This window comes from Oncorhynchus mykiss, chromosome 16 (assembly GCF_057628025.1).
Source record: "Oncorhynchus mykiss isolate SJ-2025 chromosome 16, ASM5762802v1, whole genome shotgun sequence".
Lineage (NCBI taxonomy): Eukaryota > Metazoa > Chordata > Actinopteri > Salmoniformes > Salmonidae > Oncorhynchus > Oncorhynchus mykiss.
Window position 1 is genome coordinate 16,031,163 of NC_143037.1, and position 18,282 is coordinate 16,049,444.

The following is an 18,282-nucleotide window of genomic DNA, read 5'->3' on the forward strand; positions in this document are numbered from 1 at the left end:
CACATTTATTTCTAAAATCAATGACATAGATTCTCACCAATCTACACACAATACCCCATAATGACAAAGCAAAAACATTTATATAACTATTCATACCTTTTACTCAGTACTTTGCTTTAGCAGCAATTACGCAAGTCTTTCAGGTATGACGCTACAAGCTTGGCACATCTGTATTTGGGGAGTTTCTCCCCTGCAGATTGTCTCTAGTTCTGTCAGGTTGGACAGGGAGTGTCACTGTACAGCTTTCTTCAGGTCTCTCAAGGGATGTTCAATCAGGTTCAAGTACAGGCTCTGGCTGGGACACAAGGACATTGAGACTTGTCCCAGAGCCACTCCTGGAGTTGTCTAGGCTGTTTGCTCAGGGCTGTTGTCCTGTTGGAAGGTGAGCCTTTGCCCCAGTCGGAGGTCCTGAGTGCTCTGAAGTAGGTTTTCATTAAGGAGCTCAACTTTGCGCTGTTCATCTTTCCCTCGACTGGTCTCCCAGTCGCTGAAAAAAAAAAAAAAATCGCCACAAACAATGTTGCTACCACCATGCTTCACCGTAGGGATGGTGCCAGGTTTCCTCCAGATGTGACGCTTGGCATTCAAGCCAAATAGTTAAATCTTGGTTTCATCAGACCAGAGTTGCCATCGAGTTCTTGGTCAACTCCCTGACCAAGGCTCCCCATCTCCCCAATTGCTCAGTTTGGCAGAGCTGCCAGCTCTAGGAAGAGTCTTGTTGGTTCCAAACTTCTTCCATTTAAGAATGATGGATGCCACTGTGTTCTTGGGGACCTTCAATGCTGCAGAAATCTTTTGGTACCCTTCCCCAGATCTGTGCCTCAACACAATCCTGGCTCGGCGCTCTACGGACAATTCCTTCGACCTAATGGCTTGGTTTTTGCTCTGACATTCACTGTCAAATGTGGGACTTTATATAGACAGCCTTTCCAAATCATGTCCAATCAATTGAGTTTAGCACAGGTGGACTCCAATCAAGTTGTAGAAACATCAAGGATAATCAATGGAAACAGGATGCACCTGAGCTCAATTTCGAGTCTCATAGCAAAGGGTTTGCATACTTAAGTAAATAAGGTATGTTTTTTAATAAAAATTAGCAAACATTTCTAAAAACCTGTTTTCGCTTTGTCATTATGGGATATTGTGTAGATTTGAGGACATGTTTTTATTCCGTTTTAAAATAAGGCTGTAACATAACTACAATGTGGAAAAAGGAAGGGGTCTGAATACATTCCAAAGGCACTGTAGTTAGTACAAGTGTCCACAGGCCACATTGGCCAAATGTTACAATTGTCATAATCTATCATACTTCCAATGTCAAAGTTGGATTTGAGAAAACGTTTAAAAAAATATATATATAAAAAACTTCATATGTATATTGAAATATATTAGACTTAAATTGTTTAAAAGCAACCACTATTTTTATTTGACCCATTCTAAGCCCAATGCCAAATGTGTTTCAAAAGGTAAAAATATATGAACAGTTATTGCATGTGATTTGTAGCGAATATTGACTGAAGTAACCTGTGCTGTCTGCGGTGGATGTTTTTGGTTGTATCAAAACACCAAGTCGCCAGACAGACAGGACCTATCCATGGCTGTTTATGTTAAATATTATGTAGAGTACTATGCATGACATCACCATGGAGAGGAAGAGATAGGAGGAGCAAGAACTCTAAAAAGATGTATGGAGAGAATGTAAGGGGTGAGACACCCCTCAGGAGGGAGCACAGTTCCAAACCTGAATAAGCCTTGGAGATGAACAGATCACACAGGGGAGAAAAAGGATAGATGAGATGATTCTCCTTCACTCCATTTCAGGATTAGTTCTATACGGTGTATGAGCAATGATGGTGCTGAAGAATGGAAATATTGCTCATTCTACAGGTAATAGACTTGCTAGGCTAAGAGTTCTCATTTTCTCAATCCCCACACTTTATTTGGTGCCTATTGGAATGTATTAGGTTCCTCGTATGACCCTTTTAAATGGGTTACATACGGGAATTTAGGTTTAAGCACCTTCTCTTTCTTTACTGACCTTAATGGGTATTGCCGTCAGACACCAGATGTTGCCATTCCTGGATTTCGTGAAGGGTCCGATGAGGTCCACCCCTAACATTTAAAGTGTTAAAGAGTAGATTACTTTATTCTTAGCCGTATCATACAGTATACATATGTGTAAGAATACTTACACAACGTTCAATACTAAAAACTACTAAAGTGATGGAATAATAATGACAAATGGCAACAATATACTCATAGAAAACAAACAATGAGAATTCAAGTATACACACAGAACGTCAAGTAGCATACATGTCATTTTAGAAACACCAAAATAAAGAATAAAGCAATGTGTTAAAGTTGGTCCCCCTTTGCTGCTATAACAGCCTCCACAGGGCACCGATGTTGGTCGATTAGGCCTGGCTCGCAGTCGGTGTTCCAATTCATCCCAAAGGTGTTCTATGGGGTTGAGGTCAGGGCTCTGTGCAGGCTAGTCAAGTTCTTCCACATCAATCTCGACAAACCATTTCTGTATGGACCTCGTTTTGTGCACGGGGGCATTGTCATGGTGAAACAGGAAAGGGCCTTCACTAAACTGTTGCCACAAAGTTGGAAGCACAGAATTGTCTAGAATGTCATTGTATGCTGTGGCATTAAGATCTCTCTTCACTGGAACTAAGGGGCCTAGCCCGAACCATGAAAAACAGCCCCAGACCATTATTCCTCCTTCACCAACCTTTACAGTTGGCACTATGCATTCAGGCAGGTAGCATTCTCTTGGCATCCGCAAAACTCAGATTCGTCCATCGGACTGCCAGATGGTGACGCGTGATTCATCACTCCAGAGAACGCATTTCCACTGCTCAAGAGTCTAATTGTGGCGAGCTTTACACCACTCCAGCCAACGCTTGGCATGGTGATCTTAGGCTCGTGTGCAGCTGCTCGGCCATGGAAACCCATTTCATGAAGCTCCCGACGCACAGTTATTGTCCTGACCTTGCTTCCAGAGGCCATTTGGAACTCGGTAGTGAGTGTTTGGCACTGAGGACAGGTGATTTTTTACCTGCTTCAGCACTCTGCTTTTTTTGTGTAGATGGATAGGACACACACATCCAGGCAATCTATATATCAAACATTATTAAGATCTGATCATTTGAACATGTATTCACATGACTTGATTAATGAAATGTAGTACAATACCAAAAACTCACATTGTATACATAGGCTTTGGCCGATACTTTTTTTCTCTTCTTCAAATGATGCATCAGTAAGCTCAGAGAACAAGTGTACCAAAGGACATTTAAAAATGTCTTATGGACATGAATGGGTGAAGTTGAGGCTTTGCAATACAATAAATCCTACATCTCTCCGTTCACATATGACAAACGAAACACTGCACAAATAGCTGAGGCATAAGTAGCACAGAATATCAGAAGACTACGGTAAACACTGCTGACAAAACAGGAATGTGATGTGATCCATTTAATCCAAAATTGTGTCAATTTACTGAATCAATGTATTCTTGAGTCCTTCCAGATAACAGATAAGTATGACTCCAGCTCAGAGCTCATCCCACCTGCAGTAAATGCAAACTACAGTACAACACAGTACACGAGAGACCTCTAGGGGATGGAAAAAAACAGTGCACCAATTGTTTTATTTTTTTAAGCTGTACTATCCTCTCTACATTTGTTCATGGGCAGAAGTACAGCCTTGTTTTTGTTGTCAAATCTCCATGTGATATACCAGAAAATGTGTCTAGCAGGTTGAGGGAAATTACTGATCTTCGAAACATGAGACTTAAGATTTCCTCAAATGTTGCATGTTATCCTATAAGGAAATTCCTAAAAAAAATATATATCATGCAACAGAAAAACGGTGCTTTAGCACACATTCCTTTTGAACAAATAAGTCCAGTTTTTATTATTATGGTTGTTAATGCAGCAGTGGCTCTTCCGCCTGAACAATGATAAATAAAACACTGACAAAATTGTTTTTTTGTTTAGGTTTCCTCAAGACACCGTGAAAGAAATAACCAAATTATCATTCCACACATTTAGATTTTCCTTGACCAATGTCCATACTCAATAGAATGTTTTTCCACTTTTAAAAAAAGTAATCCAATGAGAACCTGAAGGGTGGCAGTGTTCTCCCCTGTCCATGGCCCTCAGGAGTAACTTGACGTTTTGCTGCCTACATCATCCTCCTGCGTTCCCATACTCTGAAACACACAATGTGATGCTAACCATTAGTAATAATTTCTATACTAATAATTGGAAGACCACACGTTTCATATAGCTACTTCATGTCTTAGAATGGGATAAAAAAATATATATTCAAAAAAAACAACAAAAAAAAACACCTCAAACACCTGAATTTCAAATATACTCCTCTTGGAAAACCTCTAGAGGAGCCTAGAAAACGGAACAGTTGCTTTTTACCTTCTGCACAAACTGCGGGTTTACTGTGATTTCTTGATCCATGGACTTTAGTTTCTCATCCAGCTCTATACACTTCAGCATCTGTGAAGGACACAGAACAAGGCATTTACTTCACTAAAACATTACCAAAAGAGACACCATTGTACCTCAGTCATTTTCATACAAGGATAGATAATCAACACTGCTATTCTCTTACCTCTTGGTCAATTTTGTGAAGCATTGCGGGGTTGTTGTATTTCTCCGGGTTGTCATGGAAACAGACCATGCCATCCTTTTGGTTGATACTGGCATAGATCTCGCCATCTTCAATCTGTAAGGAACAGAAAACGTAACCAATGGAAAAATCCAAATCAGGTAAAGCCTATTTTCTTTCAGATATTCAAAAGTGAGTGTTCTTAGGAGTACTGAGATACAGCATGCCTTTCCTCCTGCGGTCGCGTTGGCTTACCATGTGCAAGACATACTTCTCCGCCTCCTGGGGCCCTGACAGCTGCACTCGACTTGCCATGTCTTGCAAGGACAGAGTCAAGAAAGTCTGCAAAAATAGAACGGTGGTCATATACAATCTGACCATTTACTTGAAAAACTTTGTTTACACCCTGGTAACAGGGAGAAGATAGGGATGTGGAAGGTTCATTTGAGGTGAAGGACAGATGGTATATTTTGAATATAGCTGAATGCGGATGGAGGGATATTAGGGATGAGAATGGTATGTTAGGGGTAAAGGTGAAGTATTTAAGGTGAGTGGGACTATTGGTAGACATTAGGAGGGAGGTATATGTGAGGTAAGGGGGGCATTTGAGGTTAAGAAGATACATGAGCTAAAGGGGGTATATTTAAGTAGAGGGAGGTACAGTGCCTTGCGAAAGTATTCGGCCCCCTTGAACTTTGCGACCTTTTGCCACATTTCAGGCTTCAAACATAAAGATATAAAACTGTATTTTTTTGTGAAGAATCAACAAGTGGGACACAATCATGAAGTGGAACGACATTTATTGGATATTTCAAACTTTGTTAACAAATCAAAAACTGAAAAATTGGGCGTGCAAAATTATTCAGCCCCCTTAAGTTAATACTTTGTAGCGCCACCTTTTGCTGCGATTACAGCTGTAAGTCGCTTGGGGTATGTCTCTATCAGTTTTGCACATCGAGAGACTGACATTTTTTCCCATTCCTCCTTGCAAAACAGCTCGAGCTCAGTGAGGTTGGATGGAGAGCATTTGTGAACAGCAGTTTTCAGTTCTTTCCACAGATTCTCGATTGGATTCAGGTCTGGACTTTGACTTGGCCATTCTAACACCTGGATATGTTTATTTTTGAACCATTCCATTGTAGATTTTGCTTTATGTTTTGGATCATTGTCTTGTTGGAAGACAAATCTCCGTCCCAGTCTCAGGTCTTTTGCAGACTCCATCAGGTTTTCTTCCAGAATGGTCCTGTATTTGGCTCCATCCATCTTCCCATCAATTTTAACCATCTTCCCTGTCCCTGCTGAAGAAAAGCAGGCCCAAACCATGTTGCTGCCACCACCATGTTTGACAGTGGGGACGATGTGTTCAGCTGTGTTGCTTTTACGCCAAACATAACGTTTTGCATTGTTGCCAAAAAGTTCAATTTTGGTTTCATCTGACCAGAGCACCTTCTTCCACATGTTTGGTGTGTCTCCCAGGTGGCTTGTGGCAAACTTTAAACAACACTTTTTTATGGATATCTTTAAGAAATGGCTTTCTTCTTGCCACTCTTCCATAAAGGCCAGATTTGTGCAATATACGACTGATTGTTGTCCTATGGACAGAGTCTCCCACCTCAGCTGTAGATCTCTGCAGTTCATCCAGAGTGATCATGGGCCTCTTGGCTGCATCTCTGATCAGTCTTCTCCTTGTATAAGCTGAAAGTTTGGAGGGACGGCCAGGTCTTGGTAGATTTGCAGTGCCCCTTGGGATGTTTAAAGCTTGGGAAATCTTTTTGTATCCAAATCCGGCTTTAAACTTCTTCACAACAGTATCTCGGACCTGCCTGGTGTGTTCCTTGTTCTTCATGATGCTCTCTGCACTTTTGACAGACCTCTGAGACTATCACAGTGCAGGTGCATTTATTCGGAGACTTGATTACACACAGGTGGATTGTATTTATCATCATTAGTAATTTAGGTCAACATTGGATCATTCAGAGATCCTCACTGAACTTCTGGAGAGAGTTTGCTGCACTGAAAGTAAAGGGGCTGAATAATTTTGCACGCCCAATTTTTCAGTTTTTGATTTGTTAAAAAAGTTTGAAATATCCAATAAATGTCGTTCCACTTCATGATTGTGTCCCACTTGTTGTTGATTCTTCACAAAAAAAATACAGTTTTATATCTTTATGTTTGAAGCCTGAAATGTGGCAAAAGGTCGCAAAGTTCAAGGGGGCCGAATACTTTCACAAGGCACTGTATATTGAGGTAAAAGACTAAGTCCATTTGGAGGTTGTGGGAGGATATATTTGGGCTGAGTTGATAGTCAAATTTGATTGGTCGTGTCTACAGCTGAAGTCGGAAGATGACATACACCTTAGCCAACTACATTTACACTCAGTTTTTCACAATTTCTGACATTTAATCCTAGTAAACATTCCCTGTCTTAGGTCAGTTAGGATCACCACTTTATTTTAAGGATGTGACATGTCAGAATAATAGTAGAGAGAATTATTTATTTCAGCTTTTATTTCTTTCATCACATCCCCAGTGGGTCAGAAATTTACATACACTCAATTAGTATTTGGTAGCAATGCATTTAAATTGTTTAACTTGAATCAAACGTTTTGGGTAGACTTCCATAAGCTTCCCACAATAAGTTCGGTGAATTTTGGCCCATTCCTCCTGACAGAGCTGGTGTAACTGAGTCAGGTTTGTAGGCCTCTTTGCTCACACATGCTTTTTCAGTTCTGCCCATATATTTTCTATAGGATTGAGGTCAGGGCTTTGTGATGGCCACTCCAATACCTTGACTTAGTTGTCCTTCAGCCATTTTGACCCAACTTTGGAAGTATGCTTGGGGTCATTGTCCATTTGGAAGACCCATTGCAATCAATGACGTCTTGAGATGTTGCTTCAATATAATCACATAATTGTCCTGCCTCATGATGCCATCTATTTTGTGAAGTGCACCAGTCCCTCCTGCAGCAAAGCACCCCCACAACATGATGCTGCCACCCCCATGCTTCAAGGTTGGGATGGTGTTCTTCGGCTTGCAAGCCTCCCCTTTTTCCTCCAAACATAACGATTGTCATTATGGCCAAACGGTTCTATTTTTGTTTCATCAATCTACAATCTTTGTCCCCATGTGCAGTTGCAAACCGTAGTCTGGCTTTTTTATGGCAGTTTTGGGGCAGTGGCTTCTTTTTTGCTGAGCAGCCTTTCAGGTTATGGCGATATAGTTTTACTGTGGATATAGATACTTTTGTACCCGTTTCCTCCAGCATCTTCACACGGTCCTTTGCTGAGGTTCCCGGGATTGATGTGCACTTTTCGCACCAAAGTACGTTCATCTCTAGGAAACAGAACGCGTCTCCTTCCTGAGCGGTATGGCGGCTGCGTGGTCCCATGGTGTTTATACTTGTGTACTATTGTTTGTACAGATGAACGTGGTACCTTCAGGCGTTAGGACATTTCTCCCAAGGATGAACCAGACTTGTGGAGGTCTAAATATATTTTTCTGGGGTCTTGGCTGATTTCTTTAGATTTTCCCATGATGTGAAGCAGAGGCACAGAGTTTGAAGGTAGGCCTTGATATACATCCACAGGTACACCCCCAATTGACTCAAATTATGTCAATTAGCCCATCATAAGCTTCTAAAGCCATGACATCATTTTCTGCAATTTTCCAAGCTGTTTAAAAGGCACAGTCAATTTAGTGTATGTAAACCTCTGACCCACTGGAATTGTGATACAGTGAATTATAAGTGAAATAATCTGTCGGTAAACAATTGTTGGAAAAATCACTTGTGTCATGCACGAAGTAGATGTCCTAACCGACTTGCCATAATCATAGTTTGTTAACAAGAAATTTGTGGAGTGGTTGAAAAACTAGTTTTAATGACGCCAACCTAAGTGTATGTAAACTTCCAACTTCAACTGTATATGAATAGAAAAGGTGTGTACAGCAGTAGTTACAATGCATTCAGAAAGATTTCAGACACCTTGACTGTTTCCACATTTTGATACGTTACAGCCTTATTCTAAAATGTATCACATAATATATATATATATATATATATATTTTATTTTAATTTTTTATCAATCAACCCTACACACACACAACAGCCCCTAATGACAAAACAAAAACTGTTAAGAAATTTCTGCAAATGTATAAAAAAAAATGAAATACCTTATTTACATAAGTACTCAAACTCTTCGCTATGAGACTCAAACTCGAGGTCAGGTGCACCCTGTTTCCATTGACCATCCTTGAGATGTTTCTACAACTTGATTGGAGTCCATCTGTGGTAAATTCAATTGATTGGACATGATTTGGAAAGGCGTGGTGTGTCCATCTATATAAGGTCCCACAGTTGACAGTGCATGTCAGAGCAAAAACCAAGCCATGAGGTGGAAGGACTTGTCAATAGAGCTCCCAGACAGGATTGTGTCGAGGTACAGATCTGGGGAAGGGTACCAAAAAATGTCTGCAGCATTGAAGGTCCCCAAGAAAGCAGTGGCCTCCATCATTCTTAAAAATGGAAGAAGTGTGGAACCACCAAGACTCTTCCTAGAGCTGGCCGCCCATCCTAACTGAGCAATCGGGGGAGAAGGACCTTGGTCAGGGAGGTGACCAAGAACCCGACAGACAGCCCGCTTGGAAAGGACTCTGACCATGAGAAACAAGATTCTCTGGTCTGATGAAACCAGGAATGAACTCTTTGGCCTGAATGCCAAGCGTCATGTCTGGAGGAAACCTGGCACCATACCTACGGTGAAGAATGGTGGTGGCAGCATCATGCTGTGGAGTTGTCTTTCAGTGGCAGGGACAGGAAAGACTAGTCAGGATCAAGGGAAAGATGAATGGAGCAAAGTACAGAGAGATCCTTGAAGAAAACTTGCTCAAGAGCACTCAGGACCTGAAACTGGGACAACGACCCTACGCACATTCGGGACAAGTCTCTGAATGTCCTTGTGTGGCCCAGCCAGAGCCCGGACGTGAACCCAATCGAACATCTCTGGAGAGACCTGAAAATAGCTGTGCAGCTACACTCCCCATCCAACCTGGCAGAGCTTGAGAAGCTCTGCAGAGAGGAATGGGAGAAACTCCAAATACAGCTGGGCCAAGCTTGTAGCGTCATACCTAAGAGGACTCGAGGCTGTAATCGCTGCCAAAGGTGCTTCAACAAAGTACTGTGTCAAGGGTCTGAATACTTACGTAACTGTGATATTTCAGTTTTTTTGTCATTATGGGTTATTGTGTGTAAAATCCATTTTAGAATAAGGCTGTAACGTAACAAAATGTGAAAGTCAGGGGGTCTGAATACTTTCCGAATGCACTGTAAATAGGATGAGCCTCGACTAGAATACAGTATGTATGTATGAAGAGGGTAAAACAATATGTAAACATTATTAAAGTGACTAGTGTTCAATGACTTTGTACATAGGGCAGCAGTGTCTAAGGTGCAAGGTTGAGTGTCGGGTGGTAGCCGGCTAGTAACAGTGACTAAAGTTCAGGGCAGGGTACTGGGCGTAAGCCGGCTAGTTGGGGACTCTAACAGTCTGATGGCCAGGAGATAGAAGCTGTTTTTCCAGGCTCTCGGTCATAGCTTTGATGCACCTGTACTGTCTCCACCTTCTTGATGGTAGCGGGGTGAACAGGCTGTGGCTCGGGTGGGGTGAGGGAAGGATATCTTGGCTAAGGGTGACATGTGGTAAGGGAAGGAAGTATACCTTTGTTAGCCTTTGTATATTCTTCTTGTAGAGGGATGACAGGCACTGCTTGACAAGGCCTGTATTGTTGTCGCGTGTGAAGGTCTCGCTGTGTTTGTTCACCTGTGTGCGCAGTTCTGCTGGGTTGTTGGTGGCGTACACCTGAGCAAGCTCATGGTAGGCGTTGCTGAGAGGCTGCAGAAACAAAGCAGTAGAATATGTAATACTATGTCATATGTATAGTATATAGTACAAGAAGCACAACACTAGAATAGCTAAAGCAGTTATTTGGACTGTTCATAAAATGTAAATAAATGATTACTCTGCCATTTTTAAAGTCATGCCCCCCTCCGACCTTGACTCTATATTAGAATATTAATATCAGACAGACTGGAGTTACAGACAGTTTAAGGAGGGCATGTCATTTTTTTTATCGTTTTCCTGTTGCCCCTCCTCCCAACAGTAGGTCCTGCTACGCTCCTTCTCCCGATAGTTGAAGGTGCAGTGCTCAGTTGATAATCACCCTGCAGATTGCCTCAAAACTGAACCTAAACCAAAACTAATTTCACACGTCAACAGATTAAATAAATGAAGTAAAGTGTGATGGGGGCAAATGGGTGAATTGATGAGCAAGGGGAAGCAAAAGACGCATAACTATGTAGTCACTAATTGTGAATGAAGAACAGACCATTTTATTGAATTCATCTATTCTAACTGTAATCCAAAAAATGCTATGTACCAGGGTTTCAGTTAGCCGTAACTGCCGGCTTTTGGCCGATATTCTTTGTTGAAAAGCAGATAAATCAAAATTGGCACTGGCGAATTATCCCAGAGAAGAAGGAAAAATCCCATTGCGAAATAAGGCTTTTTAACCTATTCATTGATGGAAATAACAGTCGATGGGAATACATTTGACTGGTCATGCTTATCGGTCTATAGGTGACACTGCATCATTTTGTACAATTAAATTGGCGCGTGTACAGTATATTCGTTATGTATCTTATGGATCACACACCTAGGCCTACAGTATACAGAGCCTTTGAGTGGAAAATCTGTCAGACAGCGTGAGCTGCTGCTTCAGCATCTCAAACAGCATGCATAGGCAACAGAACAGGCTTCATCAGCACGTCACACACCACTTTGCAATGAGCTGGAGGCAGTATGCATTTTGAAAACATATTTAATTGTTTGAAACCTGAACGTTTTACTACATATTATGAGGTCTCACCTTGCTTCAAAGTAGCCTAAATTTGATCATATCCCTGGAGGCAATTATTTGATATCAACTTTCTTTCATTGTCCAGTAGCCAAAGGCACAATCCTAGTCAAATTAGCAACCTATGCTAGTTGTTGCATACTAGATCTCCCCTCTCTAAATTATTTATTTTAAAGATATTTTCATCTCTGTCACATGAAAGCGCTCGCACATGCAGTGCGCTTTGACACCGATGTTTTCCAGTTAATTGCATTATGGAACAAACATTTGTGGTTACCCTACTGCCTTGCGCGCATTGCTGCGCTTATGTGAAGAAATAATAGTTTATCAACAGTTTAAGCTAAACGTTCTGATCGGACTGTCATTCTGAGCACCAGTTGCGCACCCAATGCATTTGGGTGCAGTAAATTTCTCAAAATGTCCGGTAAATTAAAATGCTGCCAGTTTCCTAACGGAAACCCTGGCATGTACCCTATATCAGTCCACCCAATCCAATTAGTCTACTCTGGTCTACTTGGAGTACACAGTGAGAGTGTGTGTAATTTACAGTGGCAAGAAGACTAATGGATGCACATTTGCTACAAGATCTGAAAGAAAACGACTCAGAAGGCAGGGGAAGAAATGAATCATGACGTCTCTGATGATTATTCTTCTGATTCTGAGCCTCAGCCTGAACCTTCACCTCCGAGGCCTAATCGTTAAAAAAAGCCAGAATAGTGAGCAGGTGGCTGTGCCACCACCAGATGAAAACGGTGAGACAGGACAAAACAAAGCCGGTGACAATGCTGCAGCTGATTATTAGCACAAAAATATCAGAGTGTTGCAAGCAAAAAAACACCTGCAACGCACTCACCAGCTTTCGTTTGTGACATGAACACCCTCCAACTGATGCCATTGCATGAAGCAGCACAACATGTAAGCACAAGCTGACAATAACTGACGATTTGTGTTTACTGCTGTCATATCAACACTTATATTCATTATAATGGGGCGGCAGGGTAGCCTAGTGGTTAAAGCGTTGGACTAATAATCGAAAGGTTGCAAGATCGAGTCCCCGAGCTGACAAGGGAAAAATCTGTTGTTCTGACCCTGAGCAAGGCAGTTAACCCACTGTTCCTAGGCCATCATTGAAAATAAGAATTTGTTCTCAACTGACTTGCCTAGCTAAATAAATGTAAATAAATAAATAAATAAATAATACCATTATTGCTTTTGTGCTGATTTTCATTACTCATCAGGCACACTTATGATGTTTAGGCTACTGGTGTTTTTATCATTTGGCCACATCATTTGGTTGGTGTTACCGCGATCCAACACGTATGCTTCCTGTTTCATACTTAAAAAGGTACTCCACACTTGAATGTTGGTGCTTTTTCTTTTTAAATATAGTGTACAGTAACAAACTAATGAAAATGCTATTGTGTTATTTGAACATTTTGTTTTCTTATTCTAATGTTCGTAAGACCTTCATAAATACAACCAAATCATATTGTTTTGCGATAGCATATATATGATGTATTAATTACACCGTTAGACTGGTGCAGTCTGAATGACTGGGGGGGGGTCCCTCGAGCCCCAGCGGTTCTAGTGTTCGAGATGTAATGGCACATCTAAGGATGTCAAATATATTCACTCTCACCTTTATGAACCTCCCAACTATCTGTGATGTGTATTTGGGGAGCTGCTGCACTTTGCCGTGTAGAATCAAGGAGACCAGGATGTACTTCTTATAGGCCTCCAACATGATGTGACTGACTGCCATAGCTGGAGTGGTTATTGCCTTGGGAGGGGGGCATAAGAATATCACACAATGGAATTAGAGACGTAAACCAACTACAGCCAAGTCAAAGCCCTAACAGATTCAACGTCAACGCGAGGTGTAGTGTACTTGACTACTGCATGCATGCACAGTATCAAAATAGTCACTTAAAAAAGGTCATTTCAAATGGTATTAAGATGAACAAATGTGTTACTAGTAGTCTGCTAAATCAATTCACTTTCGATAACAGGAACACACATCCAAAACAGCTTTAGCACACACATTTTAGATTCTCAAATAAGCCAGTACCTGTTCATAAAAATACAGTGCTCTTTCAAAGTTCTTCAGACCTGTGTAGATCATGCCTCCGTAATAGTAGTAACATAGAAAGTGCTTTGCGTCGTAGGCGCCATTTTCCTTACAGATGTCCATCATGTCAAGCTCAAGAAATGGGAGGACAGGCTTGAAGCACTTTGCTAACAAGCACAGCTGTGGATGTACACACAAAATAATGGAGAGCTCATTCATGCTTAGTCTCATAGCCAAGCATCAATACATTTCAATAATCATGTAAAGTCCAAAGAGCCAGTTGACATGAAGCGGTTACACACCTGACACAGGTCCGCATGAACTGAGGTAAGTTGGTTTGTGTTCATCTGCATTTTGTCTATTGCCTGTTTTAGAATGCCGACGCCTCTCAATGGCTGTGAAGGAAAGAGATGCATTAAACCAAATGTAACAGAGACAACAATGTGCCATGAACTCACTCCACAGCTAGCTTGAAATGTCGCCAATGGTGCCATCGAGGTTCCGTTTTGGTGGCATAACTGGATAGTACGTTGCCAAGCAGGGCGATCACGTGTGCTAGCAAGACAGAGGTCCACAGGTTTGAGCCTTGGTACGATCATTTTACCCTGAGTTGTCTGGCACACATCTGTTTCACATACCCTCTACTGCTGTGATTACAAATAAAATATCCAAGCATGGAATTAACAGAGCCAATTCTATCCTTCTTTGAAAAAACTGCTGCATTAAACTTATATAAAATAGAATGAACCAATATGCTTTCTCATTGGTTGGCTTTATGTTTTTTCTAAATCATGTAGAGTAGTAATGACATAAGCTGGGTCTTATCTTGCAAAAACACAAGTCCTTTTTTCAAACAGACCAAGTTAATCGACAAGTAAGTTCATGCATTAGCTCTTCTGATTGAAATGTGTTGCTCCCATTTTGGCAAGACTTACCTGTTTCCGTTCTACAAGGGCGTTTGTCAACTGATGGCAGAGGCCGGCAACTGTGGAGAGAAAAATCAAATAGTGGGTTTTGCATTTCCCAAACTTGGGGTCACCGGATATGAAAATGGGATCGCGAGAAACTCTGGGGGAAAAAATACAGAATAATTGTGCTTGGTTCATAGAATCGCAGTTATATCTAATCTCTGGTAGCCGCTAGATGCGGTTGTAATTAACAGAGCCATTTCTGTTTGCTTCCTACAAAATGTGTCTCTATCCTTTTGAACGGTTTATGCTACAAAATATTACAACCACATCACTGAAAGATAACGCTCTCAGGAACCCGTACCCATCTTCTGTTTCCCTCTACAATGACCACAAGCCGAGCAGGACTCATTAGAACACTAAATCATTAGGCACAAAATCAGACAGGGAAAAGAACACCAACAATGACGTTCTTTTCTACACAGATCATCATACAAAACAAGAAAACATGTCACCCCCACGAATGATGCAGCACACCCCCTTGAGCCAATTGGGATATCACACATTTCAGTTCATTACTACAGCTCCCGCCTTGGGCCAATCAGTATCATTTTGTAAATGCCGGATCTCTACAAGACGCATCATTCACCCAAGTTGCATCAAAAATCGGGCCAGTGCGGTCTGACTCGCGTGTGACTAACGTACAGGGACAGATCCACAGTCCCCTCCCCGATTCCATTGCAGTTATTGCCTGATGATCTTCTGAACATCCCAATACCTTTGATGCATTACAGTCACTTCAAACTTTGCTTCCTCAGATTGAAATACTGTCCAGAAAAATACTGTCAGGCTGATATGTAATAGACTGTCATAAACCCAATTTAAAAAAGTAAACATTGGCCGTTGATTACCTCTTTTTTCCCACATGGTGGGGTCGCAAGAAATGTTGATGTCAAATGGGGTTGCAGGGCAAAAAAAAATCTGCGAACCCCTGGTTTAACAGGTTCAAGCGAAATACATTTTGCCCTGATCATTTGACCTTGAAAAACATTATCCACATTGCTTAGGAAACACTTCCATCACTACAAGACGTTAACACCGTATGGAGTAAACACATCAATACATGGCTTCTAGAAACCAAAAATAAATTATGTTTAGACTTACAAGTGTCTGTTGCATATCTGATGTGCTCCCCATTGCAGGTACTGATAAAGAGCTGGACTTGGGAAAAGAGCGTCTCAAAGTCAGGGATGTTTGGCATGGAGAACTTCACAAACCTTTATGAAGGGAAAGTGAAAACTGGCCGTGAGTACACAAGAAAAAAATGTTGTCACCGTATTAAAACAAAGAATGTAGACTGTAAAAGACAACCAGTTTCAACAGACACAATTTTATTTTAACACCTTGATCTGTGTGATATTTTCATAATTTCACCAGGTAGGCTAGTTGAGAACAAGTTCTCATTTGCAACTGCGACCCGGCCAAGATAAAGCATAGCAATTCGACACATACAACAACACAGAAATTGAATAAAAAAAACATACAGTCAATAATACAGTAGAACAAAAGAAAACAAAAAGTATATATATACAGTGAGTGCAAATAAGGTAAGATGAGCCTCAAATGCACACAGGTACAGTAAGCAGAAACTGACTCAGTCATATCCTAGATCAGTGATTGACTTATAAAATCATTGATCAAGGATTAGATAACTGCAGAAGAGAGCAGGCTACTCACAGCACAGCCAGCACGCCCAAGGAGTGCTCCTGGATGTCCAAAGCCCCCAGTACAGTGTCCAGGTGGGACAGGTTCTTGGCCAACAGCTCCCCGCTCTTGTTGATCAGTTCACACAGCTGTGTCATCTGACCTGATATGCAACAGTAAAGACAATAGGTAAAACAAACAATGCAACACTTGATAGTTGAGCCATTAGAGCTGGTTGAAGAGTACAGGTCCAAATAAAAAACGGGAGTGCATGTGGGTATATAGGATGAAGAGTCTATATCATAAAGAGTTTAATTGACACAAGTGTTTCTCCCATTTTTAGATGGAGCCCTCCCAAACTCTACTGTCCAACAGCAGACCCACGTTACACTCATCTTACCCAGAGATGAAAGCCCATGATAGTCAGAAATAAATATTTAATTATGTTGCTCGCTTATTTCTAACAATATAATACAGACTATAATAGCAAACCTCTATAAACCTCTGTACCAACAAAATAGCCAGAATGTCAACTGAATACACCCGCATATGTAAATGATAACGTTAATCATTTAGTAATATATATTTGTTTTAAAGAATAGAATATTGGGTGGCACTAAGAATATTGAGCACGTTTTTAGAATGGAACGCGGTCTAGCTGCATAGCTCACATTGTTTGCGGCTACTGAACTTCCCCCGTGGATGAAATCATCGTGGACTTGAGGTACTTGGCAACTGTAAAATATATCGGCCGGTCAAGTGTCCTGTCAAGGCCTGCACTGGGTACATTACAAATGGAACTATTGCATATTGCGTTACAGATGGGACTGTCGCCCAATAACATTTGACAATGGCGCTCTTCATCCAATCGCGCGTGCTTAGGGCGGAACTACCGGAAGGCATACCCCAGAAATTATTTTCTCTAACAAAAACAAAAAGTAAGATTTTAAAACAAGTATTCGTTTGCAGTGTTGTTTGAGGTACATATTAGTGTCCCGGGGTAAAAACGCATCTTTGTGAACTACTTTTTTGAGGCCTCGTTCACCAAAACAATAAATTTAGCGCTGTGTTTACATGATAAAGCAAAACGGATCTATCCAGTTTGGCTACCTAGCCTAGCTATTTATACATGATAACAGCACAGTAACCCATTGGGTAGCATTAGCTAATAGTTCCAGCTCGTCTGAGAACTAAAACCTGTTTAGTGTCCATACCTTGAGCAGAGAGCTGCCGCACATTGTTCACGAACTGCTCCAAGGCTGAAGCCATTATTTCATCTGTCCAAAGTGGTAGCAATTCAAACTGTTTTTCATTCAAATGTCAGAAACAACTCCGTCCGTGCTGGCTGAGACAGGGGGCAACACAGCCGCCACTGAGAGAGAGAAGTGTCGTGAGATCTTCGAAAGAACAGACGGGATCTAACGAGATTTACGGTTGGAACTTTAGGCTCTTAAATTGACAGGCACAGATTTGCTAAACGCAAAATATAAATTTATCCAGAAACCTAGTTATTTCTGTTTGTTACCGTTTATTTCCTCCTTTGCTCGAAACGTACACCCCCTGAAAACATCTGCTGATTGTCTTTATGTTCTATCATTAATTTTATTAATTGGGAATTTGTCTCCCTGTGCTACCACTTTAAGGATTACACACTAGTAAACACAGGAAGTACAGTGCAGATGCAACCGGGTTGCAGGCAAAGACATTATATAATTGGAGATTTCCCACTCGAATGCAGCCGTGGAGGCCACAGGGCAGTACTGTTTTTTTGTTGTTTCCCTAATCGGACTGATTCAAATCAGGACTGGGACACCAGTAACACAAGGTTAATTGAATAGCCCTGCACCTGTATTTTTGACTGTATGTGTGTATAGAGTCAAGTTTACTTGTCATATTCACAGGATACACATGGTACAGTACAACAATTAAAATAATACATGAATTATCATGTCTACAACGTTAGCCTTGTTTCAGATGTGATTTGGCAAAACTAGATTGGGGGCCCCTACAAGGGGACACTCAACGTCTCCCTGCAGCTTAGCAACGAGCCAGAGACC

At 41.3% G+C, this 18,282-nt stretch overlaps 1 protein-coding gene across 1 annotated transcript; it reads right to left on the bottom strand.

The window, feature by feature from the left end:
- Window positions 1-3,468: 3,468 nt before the first annotated feature.
- cops3 (COP9 signalosome subunit 3) lies at window positions 3,469-17,841 on the bottom strand. Its single transcript, XM_021564916.3, has 12 exons — window positions 17,440-17,841; window positions 16,259-16,388; window positions 15,686-15,798; window positions 14,549-14,598; window positions 13,916-14,008; window positions 13,614-13,793; window positions 13,185-13,325; window positions 10,351-10,524; window positions 4,891-4,977; window positions 4,639-4,752; window positions 4,443-4,523; window positions 3,469-4,222 (listed from the first exon to the last, which is right to left on the bottom strand). Exons 1-12 carry the CDS (start codon window positions 17,492-17,494, stop codon window positions 4,169-4,171), a joined length of 1,272 nt encoding a protein of 423 aa, XP_021420591.1. The 5' UTR covers window positions 17,495-17,841; the 3' UTR covers window positions 3,469-4,168.
- Window positions 17,842-18,282: the final 441 nt, after the last annotated feature.